Genomic DNA, 18,764 nt, shown 5'->3' with positions numbered 1-18,764 from the left:
GAGGGGATACATTAAACCAAGGAAAGCAAAGAAGGAGCGAGAACAATTGCAACGGGCAACTAGGTTCATGCAAGGCAGAGCAAGTGCAAATGCAATAAAAATAATGATAATAGTAAAAGAAATAAGGCAAAATTGTTGCTGGCTCATAAATCAAATTTATATATTTTATATTTAGTTCACCTTTCTCAAGGAGACATCCAAAGCATATTAGAATACAATTCAACATAAAAAGTACACATCAATAACTGAGCAACTACATATAATCACATAATCAATGCTTTAAAGTATAGGGGGAAATTTTGAAACTCCATGTAAACTTTATCCCTGCAAGTACATTTGCAATAGGAAACGCCCTGTGACATAGTAACGAATGGGCCTTAGCGACATGTGCCCCCCTCCCTTTTGGTTCAGGCCTCCATCCCTAGCAGCAGGGCAATGTCATATCTGAGTCAGCTCCTTAAAGGGTCAGCAGATAGAAGGCCTAGAGGCATTGGAATCACTGCCAGACCATGATCCCCTGTGCCTTCTAGGGGGCTAATTTGAACAGGGAAATGTCATTGCTCTTGGGCTAGACATGCAAAGGTTTGAAGTCATCAAAGTTTTTGTTTACTTTTGGCAAGTAATAATTTATCCCAACTCCTGTAGGTTCCTTAAAAGTTGAGGAATGCCTGAGCTGGATTGAAACCTATTTACATAATTGCTCTTCAGGAACTTGAGAGATTAATCCTTGTTTAAAGTAGCTGCCTTAACCATAGAAGGAGAGTGAGAAACAGAGAGAGGGTGAGGAGAGAGTGAAGAGACAGGAGATAGTGTTGCCAGAAATTAAAAATGTTTTGTAACACCTACATGAAGACCCACATATTGAATAGGATAAAGGATTGGGGCAGGCTTGGGGGGGGGGGGGTGGTCACAGTGCCCACCCATGTTAATCTTGGGACCCCCAAAAATTCAGTTTGGGCTATGCTCCGTTCACCCCCAGTCTTCCCCCTGTTTGCCACGATCCAAAGTAACCCAGGCTGTTGAACAGCTAGGTACTTTCACCTGCAAGCTATAGGGGAGGCAATTTTCAGCAGGCTTTTTTTTTTTTTTTTTTTTAACTGTTACCTGCATAAAAATCTTTCAGAATTAACCTTCTTAGGGTTTTACTAAGATTAGACACTCAAAGTTTGTGCCTAATACCAGAGAAATTTGTGATATCTTTTCGTGAAGTTTTTTAATGTAACTTTTACCCTTCAGGTTTTTCAGGAAATTAAACTTTAATCAATAAGTTTTCTTGCAGATTTGTCCTTAAACAAAACTTGAGAGAGACTGTGAGGACTTTGATAAAAGCATTTCCTGCCAGGAAGTGCTAGATGCCATTAATTCAATGAAACAAGTCAAAACACAGGAGAAGATGGTTTGCCCAGGCCAACCCATGTACTTGGATCCTGGATTGGCCACTGTTGGAAACAGGATGCTGGGCTTGATTGATCCTTAGTCTGACCCAGTATGGCAACTTCTTATGTTCTTATTTATAGATATTTTTCAGCTCAGCTGTTAAACTGGATAAAATATACAAGGCATTTAACTACATAATTTCAAATTATTGGATAAATGCCTATTTTTTAATATCATCATTATTTATCTAGGTAAGTTTTGGGTTCATTCAAAGGCAGAGTTGAGATATCCAGATAACTAATTCTGATATTAGGAGTTAGCTCAGTACGTTATTCCTTATCTCTAGAGGTGTGTGGAAAGAGTTAATTATCCAAAAGCATATTCCAGTTATAGAAACATGGGCCATATGGTCTTTTTCTACCATCATGTTTCTATCTTTTCTTCTCATCTCTACAATCACTACCATTCCTTCAGAGATCCACTGTATTGTCCCATGCTTTATTGAATTCAAATACTGTCCTTGTCTCAACTACTTCCACCGGGCAGCTCTTCCATGCATCCACCATTTCTCTGTAAAGAAATAATTCTGTAGACTACTCTTGAGTCTTCCCCTTTTTAAGTATTGTTGTGAGCCTAAAGGCCCGAATAGCCTTCTTCCTCTCTTTGCTAAAAGTCTAGCCATAAGGTCAATCAGGAGGGCACCCTCTTTCCCCCCTCCCCCCTTTCTCAGGGTAACTTTAGTCCTAACCAACACCCACCATACCCGGATCCCCTCCACCCCAACCCTCTTACTGCAACCTGGAGTTTGGAACTTGCATCCAGCCTTGCTCTAACATTGCTGTCAAAGCAATACTTTGACATGGGGAAGAAGGTAGAATACCCTTCTGCTTGGGAGTTTGGCTGATTTTATATGTGCGAGGAGGGGGGCTTTTCATGTCTATAATCCCGCAGTGGTACTAACATATTTCTGAGAGATTGGCCAATTTGGGCTATCCTTTACGTGGGGGTGGGGGTTCAGGCTGGGTGGTTAGTTTTCAAAGTTATCCAGTTATGAACACTTGGGTAACTTAATTGATATTTAGCGGCATGTTTATCTTGCTGAATATCCCACATAACTTATTTGGTTAACTTTAGCTGGATAAGTTATCCATTTTAGGTTTCTTTGAATATTGACCTCACAATGCATTGAATGGCCTGTATCTCTCCCAGAAGCCTGAGATACATTCCACCGTTTCGGTTTTATATAAATCAATTAAGGATCCTATGGAATATGGTTCTTATGCCCTGTTTTACATAACACTGATATTCTTTTTCACTCAACGCACAATAAAGCTATTAATCAAGTTTACTTAGGGAATAGCCACTGCTATTAATTGTATCAGTAGCATGGGATCTTCTTAGTGTTTGGGTAATTGCCAGGTTCTTGTGGCCTGGTTTGGCACGCTTGTTCGCTCTCCCGCGCCATTTACTGTATCGGCCTGCTTATTAATTATAACATTGATTTGACCTATTTCTTTAAATGACATCACAAGAACCAAGGATCATCTGTTAAAAAAAATAAATATATATATAGAAAGAGACATATATAAATAAAAAGTTTACAGTTGGAGTTTTCTGAGGAGAGTGAGCATTGGTACAGAGGAGAGCAGGAGAACTATCAAACTCTTTTTCAGTGACTGTTCACAGAGACTGTTCTGGTGCCTTAAATAGTTATAATACACAGAGGGTACACACAAAATAGGATGAATGTAATGTGTGAATGAATGGTCTTAGAATTGTTCTTTTCTCTTAAAGTGACAAAAGGTAAGAAAAAGAACTGAATTTGGGAATATTTTGTTCAGCTTAATGAGAAGTAGTTTGACTGATATAGACTGTAAATGAGATTTATGGAGAGTGAAAAAGTTTCTTAGATCTGCACCTCTTCATGGTCAATAGTGGAATCATAATTGGTTCTTTGTTGAAAACCTTAGCTCATGGGGGATTGCCTACCATTCTGCATCTGTGCCTCCAGCCCTCATCAGTTATGGAGGAGGACAACCGGGGTCCTATGTAACAGAATGTAAGTAGCATGCCTGTGGTGCGCCCCTTCTGATTTTCTCTCTGCGTCATTATGGGGGAAAAAAGAAAGGGGAAAGTGACATCAACTCCCCCAACAAATCCACCCATTCTTGGACCCATGGATCAACACCTGAGAAGAACAGTCCAGTGTGAGAAAAGTGAGTTAGAAGCAATTGTAACCTCAGGTGAGCTATCGCTAAGTATGGGGGGTAGGACTCCTCCCCCTGCACCTCATTCAAAACCATCAGTTGACTTAATGGTTTCTAGATCCCCCTCCAGTGTAAATTCATTGGATTTGATATCGCAACAGCATGCCCAAGATGTCCGATTTGCTTTAGCATCAACTAGTACTCCAACAGTTGTGGGTCAAGTTTCAGATGTGTCATCTAATGGGGAACTGCTTACTGAAGATGAAAATGTTGAACTGAGAGTAATAATACCAGAACCTATAGTCCTGATTTCAGAGAATAAACCACAACTATTGGAGGATCCGGAAGAACCAGAAAGTGTAACTTTAAGAGACATATAGAGAATAGTCTCACGGATTGAGACTGCATTTTCCGCAACTCTCAATTATCAGATTACTCTATAAAAGCCTCCAAAAATTTTTTGGACTTGGAACACAGAGTTGCTGCAATAGAGGGTCAAATGGTTGTTTCAAATCAGGTTGCTACTAATATACAATCTGTATTAGAATCCAATATTAAGGATAGCTTGCTCTTACATAACAGAATAGAACAGCTAGATAATGTAATGAGGCATAAAAACCTCTGACAACAGAAGAGAAGTTCTCCAGCCAATGCAACCTCAAGGAAATGGAAGATGGAGAGAAGTACCCCTGGCCTTCATGCCACACCCTCAAACATCGAGTTACTAGCAAAAATAGCTAGCAGGGAGATGTCAGCACACACATGCAGTGCTTGTGAGCAGCATACCCAAACTGTGTTCCGAAAGTAGTACAGCTAAGAGTATACACCAACTGAAATACAGAGTTTAGATACTTAAGTACAACATAAAGAAAAATGTGCATACAGAGAGAAAAAAAAGATTTAGTTAAGAAAATAGAGAAAAACATGGACTTCAGACTGATAAAAAGAACAAAAATAGTTACACAATTTCTATACTTACCTGACACCTTCTGTAGTAAACAGGAACATCTGGAAAGATACATTTAAAAACAAAGTATCAAATTCCTCTCAATATAACATCTATATCCCTTAACATTACTGAAAAAAATATCAGAAATTAGGAAAATAGTTGTATTTATATTTATCTGATAACCTTATTCCAAAAAACACAGAACTGATTCTGATAATTAAATAACCCGGAAAGAAAGAAAAGAGCTCTTATTAATTTGTTTTTGATTGTTTATTCAAACTCCAGTTAGTCCTGCTTTACATAATCACTAGTTATTGATTTGTAATTGTAAAATCAGAAAATAAACTTTAAAACTGATTCTTTTACCATTGTGATTCCATCTGATTTTTATTACAGATTCTGCCTTCCCTCTCCACCCCTGGGAGACTGGGTGGGTTGCGGATCCCTTTTACTACTTCAGGACACCCAGCAGGAAGGAGATTCCTGTTTTCTAACTCCTAATTTTGTTTAAGACATCTACAGGCCGATACAGTACAGTGTGCTCCAGCAGAGCGCACTGTTAACCCGCGATTGGATGCACGTTTTGGATGCGCTAGCTTTACCCCTTATTCAGTAAGGGGTAATAGCGCGTCCAAAATGCGCGTCCAACCCCCCCGAACCTAATAGCGCCCGCAACATGCAAATGCATGTTGATGGCGCTATTAGGTATTCCCGCACAATACAGTAAGTAAAATGTGCAGCCAAGCCGCACATTTTACTTTAAGAAATTAGCGCCTACCCAGAGGTAGGCGTTAATTTCTGCTGGCGCCGGGGAAGTGCATAGAAAAGCAATAAAAACTGCTTTTCTGTGCACCCTCCGACTTAATATCATGGCGATATTAAGTAGGAGGTCCCGAAAGTTTAAAAAAAAAAGAAAAAAAATTTGAAATAGGCTCACAGGTTGAAAACCGGATGCGCAATTTTGCCAGTGTCCGGTTTCCGAACCCGTGGCTGTCAGCGGGCTCGAGAACCGATGCAGGCAAAATTGAGCATTGGCTGTCAAACACGCACTAGTGTCCCTAGCGCCTTTTTTTACCGCCGGCCCTAATTTTAATAAATTAAAATTCTGTATCGTGCACCGGAGAGCAGGCGCTCGCCCGCTCTCCTGCGATTCTACTGTATCAGCCCGCTAGTGATTTACTGTTTACACCAGAAACCCCAATAAATATAGCCACCTTAGCCATTGTAGCAGGAGAGTCACTAACCACAAGAGGGGCGGGGTTTAGATCTGTATCCACAGCTTTTTTTTTTTCCACAATAAGATGTTGCTCCACGCCCATCCTAAGTTTCTGCCTAAAGTGGTTTCTACTTTTCATTTGAACAAGCCATTATTTTTCCTACATTCTCTTCAAGACCTCATGTGAATAAAGGGGAGAAGGTCCTCCATTTGCTGAACTGTACAAGGGCCTCGTCCTGTTACCTGAGAAGAACTCGACCACATTTCAGGCTTCTTAACTATTTGTTTCCTACAGTCCTAACAGACTGGGCATGACTGTTGTTAAACTCAATTTGTCTAACTGACTAGTGGATTGTATTGTACATTGCTATGCATTGGCTAGCCTTCAAATCACAGACTGTCATGGTTAATCAAGTAAGAACTATGGTCTGTAGTTTCCCGGATCGCCCCTGGAGCCCTTTTTAAATATTCGGGTTGTATTAGCTATCCTCCAGTCTTCAGGTACAATGGATGCGTTTAATGATAGATTACAAATTTTTACTAATAGGTCTGAAATTTCATTTTTTAGTTCCTTCAGAACCCTGGGGTGTATACCATCCGGTCCAGGAGATTTACTACTCTTCAGTTTGTCAATGAGGCCTACCACATCTTCTAGGTTCACTGTGATTTGGATCAGCCTATCTGAATCATTACCCATGAAAACGTTCTCCATTACGGGTACCTCCCCAACATCCTCTTCAGTAAACACTGAAGCAAAGAAATCATTTAATCTTTCCGTGATGGCCTTGTGTTCTCTAAGTGCCCTTTTAACCCCTCGATCATCTAACGGTCCAACTGACTCCCTCACAGGCTTTCTGCTTTGGATATATTTTTTAAAGTTTTTACTGTGAGTTTTTGCCTCTAGGGCCAACTTCTTTTCATATTCTCTCTTAGCCTGTCGTATCAATGTCTTACATTTAATTTGCCAACTCTTATGCATTATCCTATTTTCTTCTGTTGGATCCTTCTTCCAATTTTTGAATGAAGATCTTTTGGCTAAAATAGCTTCTTTCACCTCCCCTTTTAACCATGCCGGTAATCGTTTTGCCTTCTTTCCACCTTTCTTAATGTGTGGAATACATCTGGACTGTGCTTCTAGAATGGTATTTTTTAACAATGACCATGCCTCTTGGACATTTTTTACTTTTGTAGCTGCTCCTTTCAGTTTTTTTCTAACAATTTTTCTCATTTTGTCAAAGTTTCCCTTTTGAAAGTTTAGCACGAGAGCCTTGGATTTGCACACTGTTCCTCTTCCAGTCATTAGCATCCTCCTCTCCCCCTTCCCCATCAGACATTTCCCCTCCATTTTCCATCAGGTTTTCCTCTCCCATAAAGTCCCTCTCTACTCTGCCTTTCTAACAGGTCCCCCTCCCTCTCCCCATATTTCCCATGAGGATTCCCCCCATTCAGTATCAGAGGTCCCCCTCCCCCCTTGACTTTTCTGCTACCGACATTGTCTCTTCACAACTCGCTGATACAATCCAGCAGCTCTCCTGCTCGAGGCCACTGCTCCTGCTCTAGGCCCCTGCCACTGGCCGCCCCCCCCCCCCCAGCCAGTTAGGTTTTCATGATATGTAAATGTGAGGTGCCCTAAAATTTAGTAAGTTTTTATTAAAATTAAAAAAAAAAAAGATATTCCCAAATTCAGAGCAACTAGGTCCAGAGGCAAAACGAAGTAGGAACCTCAGCGCTCCAAATTGCTGCTTTATTCTGAGGTTCGTACTGTGTACTCTTGAACTGCCCTTTTATTAAGTTCCCTGCTCCTGTCCAGTTTGTCAGAGCTGATATAATATGCCTGCTGTTGGTACATTGTGAAATCCTGGAAAATGCATTGCATACTAACTATTAATCAAGTATCTGTTATGTGGGGAGATGAGAGCCCATATAACAGAATGTTCTGTCATTCTTTGAGCATGTTTAAAAAAAAAAAAAAAAAATTTAACATCACTAAGAATCAACTAAATCTGTATTGAAGAACATTTTTAAGATGTTAAAATTGAAAGAAGATGCAGCAGATTGAGGCCATGGATGACTGCCAATCAATTCTGCCTGCTCCTGCCATGCTTAGTTGTACTGTTTGTCTGCAGTACAGATTGCTACCTTGTGTGTGCTCTCCCTGCACTTTCAGGGCCCAGGACCTGCCCCCTACTCACCTAACTCTCCCTACTCATCTTCCTATGGTACAGGCCCACCCTCATACCAACCTTTCTGGACTTCTGTGTCTGCCTTTTCAGTTTTATGCACACGAATCGTATTGGGGCTGATGTAATGAGGCTGTGCGTACATTTTTAACTCATGTGTGCCACATTTTTTGATTAGCTTGCATTTTTAACTCCTGATGTATTTGTATACATACCATGAGCTATCAGGAGTTAGCTTATTTTTTTTCACGCAAATAAACAAAATGTGTGCTGAAAACATGTGCTAAAATTTAGTACACATTTTTACTCGCATTTTATTACATCAGCCCCCAGGTTGCAAGGCTTTCCTTTGTTCAGAACTTTAATTTTGATGCTTTAAAGATGTCCCTGTTTTAAACACAACTTGTGCCAAATAGTGCAGTTCTGTTGAATTGTTACTATTTGTCTGACTTTCAGAACTAGTTGATAAAAAGTTAACAGCCAGTTTGTATTTACTCATAGGGGCCGATGAAATAAAGGCGTGTAGAAAGCGGGCGTTGAACAGTCGGCGCCTGCTCTTAACACGCGCATGGCGCCCCATGGGGGCATCATGCAATATTTAAATTAGAGGGTTGCGTTAGCAAGGATGCACATGGGTTGCTTGCGAACCCAAACTGTTTTCGTGACTGCTGTGCGGCAGTAAGGGAAACCGAAGCCGATAAACTCGGCATTGGTTTTTATTCGTGTTTGGGTTCGCGTTTACAAATTTAAGCGTGCAGTTGTCATATTCATTATTGCACCGAGTAATGACTGAAATAGTCAAAATAAGGTGAGAGCCGAGAGCTTTTTTTTTTTTTTTTAATTCCTCGCTCCTGAAAGATTCAGTAAAGAAGCCCAGCAACAAAGCACTATTGGTCCCTAGAAATACTCCTGCAGCAGGTCTGTACCGGACCTCGGACAGGGATCGGATCGGGCAGCAGTAGCAGGTCAGCACCAGACCTCGGGCAGGGATCGGGCAGCAGTAGCAGGTCAGCACCAACCAAATGTTTTTAAATTTTATTTTTTACTTTTTCTTCTTTTTTCGATGTGCACATCTATTAACACCTGCTCCTTTTGTGTAATAATTCAAAACCCTGCAAAAAATGTACTCAGAACTTATAGCAAACCTGCCATACCATAACACAGTAACTGCCAGATTTGCAGTAAAACCTCTTATCTATGAAAAGGCAACACTGCAAATATTACACTATGTCCTAAAACTAGGGTTGCCAGCTGACTTTAGATTTTCAGGACAGGTGCTCCAGTCTTGGTTTTACCTCATTGATTACAGGGACTTGATATCCCTAAGAAAAGCAAAACTACAAATCCCTGCAGGCAGAAAGATAAAACTAGGTCTAGATCAGTCTGTCCTGAAAATCTGGAGCCAGTTGGCATCCTTACCTAAAATACCAATACTACATCTATTAAGAAAAGAGAATAAGGAAGACTGCAAAAGTTCCATATACAGAAACTACATGGTAGGAGAATACTTCACCTTAATCCAACATGCAGAACACAGACACCATCCAAATATAGAATAGAGAGACCATAAAGTAGAAATATAAATGTGCAGACAAAAACTGAACTAGAAAATGAAACTTGCCAGATTCTCTAGAGGTCTACAAAATCACGAAAGGACTTGAACAGGTTAATGTAAATCAGTTATTTACTCTCTCAGATAATAGGAGGACATGGGGGCACTCCATGAAGTTAGCAAGTAGATCATTTAAAACAAATCGAAGAAAATTCTTTTTCACTAAGTGCATAGTTAAGCACTGGAATTCATTAACAGAGGATGTGGTTATGGCAGTTAATGTAACTGGGTTTAAAAAAAGGTTTGGGTAAGTTCCTAGGGGAAAAATCCATAAACTGCTTTTAATTAATAAGTAATAGTAGCTTGAGATTTATGTAATGTTTATTTGCCAGGTACTTATGTCATGGATTGGCCACTGTTGGAAACAGGATGCTGGGCTTGATGGACCCTTGGTCTGACCCAGTATGGCATATCTTATGTTTTTATGTTCTGTATGCAGTGCAATAATGGAAAAATACTATACTAATAAAATGAATAAATATTTCAGAACAACTGACTTGATTTTTATGTATGGAAATATTGTCGTCACTGTTACACAGTTCACTGGATCGGCTACCGCTTTGCTTTTTGGAAATATTGCATTCCACATTGAACAAATGTTTGCAAAGAGCAGAATATAAGACATTTTAAATAAAGGATTTTAAAGATCCCCCCCTCTCTCCAGGGAGAGTAAGATGGCTGCCGATTGAGGCAGACGTGCAGGAGGTGTTCTCCTCCCCGATTCCTAATACTCTATTTCCTCAGCCTGTGCTGCAGATCAATGCTGCACACTAAGCATAAGGCTAAGGTAAGAGAGATTTCAACTTCATCTCCCTTACCAGAGAAATCACAGCCGCGGATTTCAACTTTCTTCGCGTCAACACCTGGGACGACGCTGGAAGAGAGGGCCGCTGAAGACGCCGACTCAGAGCGGGAATCTGCTCTGCTGGCCGAAGTAATATCTTTGAGCCCCGGTGCTCCAAGCACTCCCTCTCCACCTCAACATTAGTTTTCATCAAAATCCAGAGAGGAAGAAGGTACATCTGAAACAATTACTGGGGAACTATTGGATAAAAATGTGATTTCCTCCCAGATGAGGCCTACTCTCCCTTTAATATCAGCTACTTCTGAGGGGCTGAGAAGTGGAATCCAGGCTGTGGTGGATGAGGAAGAGCCCAGGTCTGCAGTGAGTTCATTTTTCTCTCTGAAACCCACAGAGATTACTTTAGACTCTTTATGGTCTGCCATTAAATCGTTGGAAACAGCTACTGACTATAAGCATCCTTAAAATTGGCACATCTCTCTGCAACAGGGAGCGTGCTTTCTTAGTTGCCAGTCCTACTGCATGGAACTCCCTTCCTCCTACATGCGAATATTACCTATCATAAAACATAAGGAAGGCATTAAAAACCTATCTCTTTAAACTAGCGTTTAACCTTGAAGGTAATGAAGATCAGAATTGACCTAGTCTTTCACCTTTAAATGAAGGTCAGAGTTGACTCTGTCTTCTACCTTTAAAGTATTGAAGGTCTTGACGATATATCCCACTCCTCAGGGTCCATAAGAGATTGTTGTAATTTTATCATATTGTTTTAAGAACAGCATCCTGTTTCCAACAGTGGCCAATCCAGGCCATAAGAACCTGGCAAGTACCCAAAAACTAAGTCTATTCCATGTTACCATTGCTAATGGCAGTGGCTATTCTCTAAGTGAACTTAATAGCAGGTAATGGACTTCTCCTCCAAGAACTTATCCAATCCTTTTTTAAACACAGCTATACTAACTGCACTAACCACATCCTCTGGCAACAAATTCCAGAGTTTAATTGTGCGTTGAGTAAAAAAGAACTTTCTCCAATTAGTCTTAAATGTGCCCCATGCTAGCTTTATGATTTTATTTTTTTTTAATTGATAGTTTATTAGAGTTTTAAACATTTTTACAATGTATAAAATCAAAGAATAAATTTTGACTTCAAGAAATTAATACATACATGTTTGAAGTAATATTCCAAACCAAAATTTCCTAGTCCTCATTATGGGAGGATAAATTCTAATAATAAATAAGGAAAATGTAAATCAAACTTTACACACTGGAAATTTCTACTTTTGCAGCTTCCTTAACTGTCTCAACCAACTTCCTTATCTGAAAGAAATATTTCTAAATGGGCGGGATCTTGGAAATTAAATTTGTTCTTCTGATGGACCACAATACACTTACAAGGAAACTTTAGGAAAAAAGTTGCTCCCAGAGTAATTACTCTGGGCTTTAAATTCAAAAACTGTTTCCTCCTTGTCTGAGTAGTGCGGGACACATCAGGAAAAAGTTGGACTTTTTGTCCGCAAAACAGAAATTCCTTATTCTTAAAGTATTTCTGCATGATTAATATCTTATCACTTTCTCTAACAAATGTAACAATCAATGTTGATCTTTCAGGTATATCATCCAAGGACGATTCTAGAAAAGCAGTCAGATTAGGAGACTGCTGCTGGACAATGTCCATTTCTTCCTCTCCCTCCTGCTTTCTTAACTTAGTATTAATCACATAATAAATTTTTGAAATGCTTTTGTCATCTATTCATGTAATCGCTAGATTTTCCACCAAATATTTCTTTAGTAATTCACTGGATCATACTGAGAGTCCATCAAGCCCAGCATACTGTTTCCCTGGGGTTTGTCCTGAATTTATGAGAAATCTTTGCCACCTTATCACCTAGAATACATAGCAGTGTGACTAGATACTCTTATTTATAAATAATTTCTTCCTACACCAAGAATTTCTTCCATCACAAGGAATGATCAGTCTTCTATTTCTGATAAGTACAATGTGACCAGACTTCAATATTGGTGAGAAAATTCATGGAAATACTTGGTCACATGGCAGCTACTGTTCATGTATCTCCATATGCACATTTCAACATGAGTAAGCCACAATGACATCTGAAAATTCATGGGATTCAGCATTCTCAACCCTTGTCTCAAGATTATTCATTATTCCGCTCTTAGATTACTGTAACATTTAGATGTGCCCGCCACCATACTTAGGACTTGATACACTAAGGCTTTTCCTCTATTTTGTGTCTATGGGAAAAATGCTTACTGAATCAGGTTGATGCTGCGTCTTCAAAATGCTGTAGCTTGACTGATATAAGGTCTCTCTATTTGAGAACACATTATGCTAGTGTTCTTTGATTTCCACTGGCTCCCCGTCCTGTTGAAGATCAGATATGACCATCCTTCTGGTACACAAATTGATTACCCAAATCAGCGACCCCATGGATTAATGCCCTAATCAAGCCTTATAATCCAACAAGAACATTGCGGTCATCCCAGAAATCTCATCTGCCGTCAAGCACATCCAACTGAGACTCATCTGCACTTTTATTCTGTAGCAGCTCCTGACTTGTGGAATAACCTCCCGCTTGAGATGCATTATTTGCACTGTATGTAAGTTATTAAGAAGCAATTGAAGATTTATTTTTTGAACAAGCTTACTATTAGATTATTTTTCACTGTTCTCTTCTTTGATTCTCCTGATTTTATGATTTTATTATCTTGCTTTACATGTGAAGTGACTTTATTTTATTATGTATATTATTTGTAAGCTACCTAGAGCTGTTGCATAGGCTGGGTATAAAGTCATAAACCATAAGAATAGTTATCTTTTTGCACATACCTAATATGATGGAATCAACCTCACTGTCTTCTACAAATTTTCCACATCCCTCAAATTCACTTCTTTATTGATAGATGCACTTGAGCCAGCTATGATCCCAAGGGATGTGGAACAGGAGGAACAGTCTCTTAATATAAACACATTAGAAAAAGCAGTATCAGAAGAGATGATTTATATATTGGAGCTAAAAACCATACAGGATATAATATGAGATGGGAGATTGCACAATTTGGCTAAAGACTGCGTTGGGCCTGAGGTAGCAACATGCAGCTTTCCCCGCTGTCACTCTCATCCCTCCCCACCAATCACTCTTTCAACATTCCTTCCCACCCTCATCTCTCACTCCATTAGCAACCATTCCTTACCCGCCTGTCATCTTACCCCATTTCACAATCTCAGCCCCATCATTCAGTCCCTACTCAAGGCCCTTCCCAATTCCTGAGTCCTCACTTTCCCTTCTATCCCTGAAACTCTGTTCTCTCAAATCCCCACTCAGGATTTAGTACTGCTATACTCCAACACAATCCGAGTTCCTTAACTCCTCCCTCCAGCCCAATCCATGATTCTCCATTCTCTTCCACCACCCCATCTCCTCTTGAGTTCCCACTCCCATACACTCCACAGGTCCCCAGGGCACTCTCCCCCACATTCCGAGTCCTCACTCCCCATCCCAAGTCCTCACTTTCTTTCCACACTACTCATAAGCCTTCACTCTCTCCTGCCTCCATCTCACCTCTTGAATTCCCAAAGCTTCCCATCCTTCATGATCCCCTCATTCCCATGTTTTTTTTTCTGCCCTCCTCACAAGTTCCTAACTTTCTTGCATGTCTCCTCTCTTTTTGAGTTCCCATCTTCTCGCCAACTTGAAAGCTGCTGCTGTTCCTCCTACATGTCTGCCAGGTCCACATCTCTCTTACATTACACAAAGCAATCCATGGTGATCAAGTGGAGTGGCTAAACGCCTCCATACGGCTTCATACACCAGAGTGTAACTTAAGATCCGCTAACAAAGGGCTCCTAGCAATACCATCATTATCACCAGCCAAATTCACATCGGTAAGAGAGAGAGAGCAATATCCTTAGTGGGCCCCAAACTATGGAATACACTACCAACTGAATTAAGGCTGGAAACCAATGTAAAGGAATTCAGGAAAATGCTCAAAACGTGGCTTTTTATACAAACTTATAATGATGGCACAGGCAAATCAATTTTCTTATAGGCAATTAAACAAATTTGGCAGTGCTTCACTTCTGCTATAGTTGCTTTTCCTTAACTGTATTGTTTTAATATTTTACTAAGAATTGAGTTCCATGTAAAAACTGAGTTTTAATGATATTTTTAGTTGTATTGAATTTTAGTATTGTTTTATTGTTTGTATTCTTTTCACATGTATTTTTACTATTGTAAACCAATGTGACAGTATTTTCCAAACACTGGTATAAAAAAAGCCCAATAAATAAATAAATTGCCTCCTGTGGGGTGATAGAAGCAGCGAGTTATAAACCTGTGCAGGAGAGAGAATCACCTGATTCTCTCTCCTGCACAGGTCAAGCAGCTGATTTGATCTGATTTGCACAGGAGAGAGAGAGAGAGAGAGGCTGGTTGTAGGAAGAATAGGTGAACCATAAGTCCTACTGTCTTGCTGGCTGGGGGGGATGTGTTTGAGGGAGGGGGAAGAACAGCACCACCATTCATCTTTCTTTGGGGGCTGCAGCTTGTAAAGGGGGTGGTCAGGAGAGCCCAGAAACAGCCTCTATCAGTTTGGCATCTCCTTCCCACCTCACCTGGCAGCAAGAGAAGCAGGTACACCATTGGTTCTGCTGGCCAGACTGTTGAGGGGAAAGTACTGCTGCTCACCATTTTCACTAAGGAAGCAGTCTGGAGTTGTGGAATCACAGAATCAGCGTCTTTTTTTTTTTGACCAGGCCTAGCACAAACACAGACTCTTGATCCTCCCCCTTTCTCCCCTCTATGCCAGCAACAGAAGCAATGCTTAATGGCATGTCAACTTCCTGTGCTGTGCAGACTGAGATGTGCCCCATATGGCACAAGAAGCTGACGTGCTACTAAGGGGAAGATCGAAAAGACAGGGTCGGCAGTCAGCAGGACCAGTCGCCTCTTTAAAGAGCACATTGTGGGGTATCAGGCAGTCATTGACTGATCACTGGCAGTGTTGAAGCAGAGTCTGATCTTTCTCTCCACAGCTGCATTTCCAGTGGACCCCTGTAATGGTGTTATGGCCCCCAGGTTGGGAACCACTGGTTAGGGGAAAATCATGCAAAAAAAAAAAATGGGTATCTGAAAGTTCTACACAATGGCTTATACTTTAATTCAGTTGTGCAACTACAAAAAGAGACTTTGCGAGCTGTCCTCCAAATCAGTCTCCAATCATCCTCATCTAGTGTGAGCCTTAGATCTGCATTCCACTGAACAATCAGGCAGCAACGGCTCCTTTGCCTTATCAGTCTTTATAATCACTTTGTATAGTGGCAAAATAATTTTACATTTTTCCTCTTGTCTGCATTAGAACTTGCCTCTGCCTTGGTGTGTTGTCTTCTAGACCCACCCGCCCCTTGTATTTTGATGAGTGCTTCCTTGGATCCTGTCTAAAGGTCATATTGGCCCCTTAGTTCCTCAAAGATAATCCAACCTTGTGCGTTCCAAAACTGTCCCAGAAATTCTACCCCAGTCCACCAGGTCTTAATGAAAGGTCAAAACAGAAATGCTGGTATTATCTTTCAGCAGTGCAGTTGGGCCTTGATCTTTACTCGGGATGCCCATCTCTCTACAAAATTCTCTCCAGACTTTGACCTTATGGGCAACAATAGAGCTGGATCTGAGAAGTGGTGAGGATAAGGCTGTCAACAGGAGAATAGATAAATCAACTTCCTTGACCAAACCTGCCTTCAGAGACTTCCAAGGGGGGGGATATAATCCCTATTTAGCCACTCTCAAGCATGCTAAGCAGGATGCCCAATAATAATCAGACAGATGGGGCAAAGCCATTCCCCCCATTTAACTTTGTTCTTCATAATGTACTCAATTTTACCCTTGGTTATTTTTCTGCACCATATAAATCTTGAGATCTCACCATTTATCTGCACAAAAATGATTTAGGTAAAAATTAGGGAATATGCTATAAAAAGTAAATTAAGTGAGAATATTTTTCTGTTTTCATAACTGAAATATCGTACACCTGTTTGAGGTTTGTGAGTAGTCAGTATCAGCTGAGAGATTAAACTGGATAGGCAAAATATTTTTTTTATTTATTTATAACTTTTATATACCGAGGTTCAATTAACAAGATTAATCATCACTTCGGTTTACATTACAACCAGCAAAATAACATAGACAAAGTCTTGTTTTACAATGAACAGGGAAGATAACATAGACAAAGTCTTTTTGTAGGGGATCCAGTGATAGTGTGCAGTGGGTCTAGGAAAGTGTGTGGAGCTTCTTGTTTTGCTCAGTCTTACTGTAAATGTACCTTTTTAGTCATTTATAAAAGGTGATTTTGATATGGAAAATGTCTGCTTTAAAAATTGCTCTGTCTTCCTATGCATTTTTAATCCATTTGGTCTTTGTGTATTTTTTTAATCCATTTAATGTATGAGATCTGCATACAGTGGGGGCAGTACATGCAAATCTACTTCATGCATATTCATTTTGGATATCCTGAAAACCTGTCGGGAGGTGTGTCCTGAGGACTGGGTTGAAAACCACTGATTATTAGGGATGTGCATTCGTTAATATTTGTGCCTCCATTTCACAGCTAAAATAATGAATGACCAAATGTAAGCACAACGAATGGTGTGCACCTATGTGGGTGTACAATAGACATGCATGCACACCATTCGTTTTGTGCACACATTCGTTATATACGCACACATTTGTGTTATACGCACTTAACCATGAAATGAACGGATGCACAAATATCGATGAATACACATCCCTACTGATTATATAGAACTGCAGTGACATAAGTCATATCTCACAGTCACACAGTATTGCATTTAATAGAAAGAAATGTGTGTTTTTATTTTAAAGGTGCTATCTCCAAAATCACAGGGACCTATGAGGAAAGACTAAAGAGGTTAGGACTTTTCAGCTTGGAGAAGAGACGGTTGAGGGGGGGATATGATAGAGATGTTTAAAATCATGAGAGGTCTAGAACGGGTAGATGTGAATCGGTTATTTACTCTTTCGGATAGTAGAAAGACTAGGGGGCACTCCATGAAGTTAGCATGTGGCACATTTAAAACTAATCGGAGAAAGTTCTTTTTTACTCAACGCACAATTAAACTCTGGAATTTGTTGCCGGAGGATGTGGTTAGTGCAGTTAATATAGCTGTGTTTAAAAAAGGATTGGATAAGTTCTTGGAGGAGAAGTCCATTACCTGCTATTAAGTTCACTTAGAGAATAGCCACTGCCATTAGCAATGGTAACATGGAATAGACTTAGTTTTTGGGTACTTGCCAGGTTCTTGTGGCCTGGATTGGCCACTGTTGGAAACAGGATACTGGGCTTGTTGGACCCTTGGTCTGACCCAGTATGGCATTTTCTTATGTTCATTTACAATAATGTTAGAACAAAATTTTAATTCCTCCCTTAAAATTAGTGGCATTACAGTGTCTGTAAACAAAAAATGACATTGTTGAGGTTGATATGGGAAAGAGATTTTGGAGGTCTAACAAAGCAGAGTTAAGTAACTGCACTGGTAATTCTTGTTCAGCCCACTCTGGATAGACTGCAGAGTCAGTAGATACATTGTAAACACTTGAGATATTACCATCATTTTTGCTGTCATACCATCATTGTAAACACTTGAGATATTACCATTTACCCCAAAATGGCAATACTTATTAGCAGAGATATTTTGAGATGATATACAGTTATTTTCATAGTACTACATACTGAAAACCAGTGGCCCTATAAAGAAGGCAGCTGGATTAAGTCAGGTGGGCCACAAATAGCTTTTCTCACCATTCAGAATGTTGAATATTCATTTCAAGACCAATCAGGATAGACTAATTACATAGACATGATTACATTGCCTGATGTATAAGTAGTTAATTCTTAACTTTGCAGATAATTTGGTTTACTGCGTTACCACTATACTCAGGAGAATTTAAATAACCTACGTACTAGTATCTCAGTAAAACTTCTTTTCAGTCTTTCCTAACCCTCTTTAATAGATGTGCTTGTGAATAAAGATTATTAAAAATGTATGTGTGTATGATGGAAGGATTCTCTAACTACTGTAATTTAAGCATGAATTAAGTTCTTAAATGGACACATTTTGAAACGTTCTTATAAAAGGCATCGCTGATTAGCAGAAACAAAATCCAAAACCATTTTAAAACCAGTATAGAATTTTCAATACAGCTGATCTATTTTTCCATTTGTCTTTTGTCCTTTTAACCTGGGTACCCATGCACAGGGGGGGAACTTGCTGCACCTACGGCAGGTAGGAGACAGAGAAGATTATTGGGTCCTCTTTATCAAGGTAAGTCATAAGTCACTTCATTCAGAAAATGTATTGACCTACTGTCATCATACATGTATGTAT

General features: G+C 39.9%; 1 protein-coding gene across 7 annotated transcripts in view; it reads left to right on the top strand.

Moving 5' to 3' along the window:
* PUM2 (pumilio RNA binding family member 2) overlaps window positions 1-18,764 on the top strand; it is a 427,826-nt gene that overhangs the window by 280,797 nt on the left and 128,265 nt on the right. For all 7 annotated transcript variants that reach the window (XM_029595976.1, XM_029595973.1, XM_029595975.1 and 4 more), the window contains one exon: window positions 18,636-18,701. In XM_029595976.1, the coding sequence (XP_029451836.1) occupies window positions 18,636-18,701 (66 nt within the window). The remainder of the gene's footprint in view (window positions 1-18,635; window positions 18,702-18,764) is intronic.

This window comes from Rhinatrema bivittatum, chromosome 3, assembly GCF_901001135.1.
Source record: "Rhinatrema bivittatum chromosome 3, aRhiBiv1.1, whole genome shotgun sequence".
NCBI classification, from domain to species: Eukaryota; Metazoa; Chordata; class Amphibia; order Gymnophiona; family Rhinatrematidae; genus Rhinatrema; species Rhinatrema bivittatum.
The sequence above is the reverse complement of the archived record's forward strand: the minus strand, read 5'-3'. Positions and strand labels throughout refer to the sequence as shown.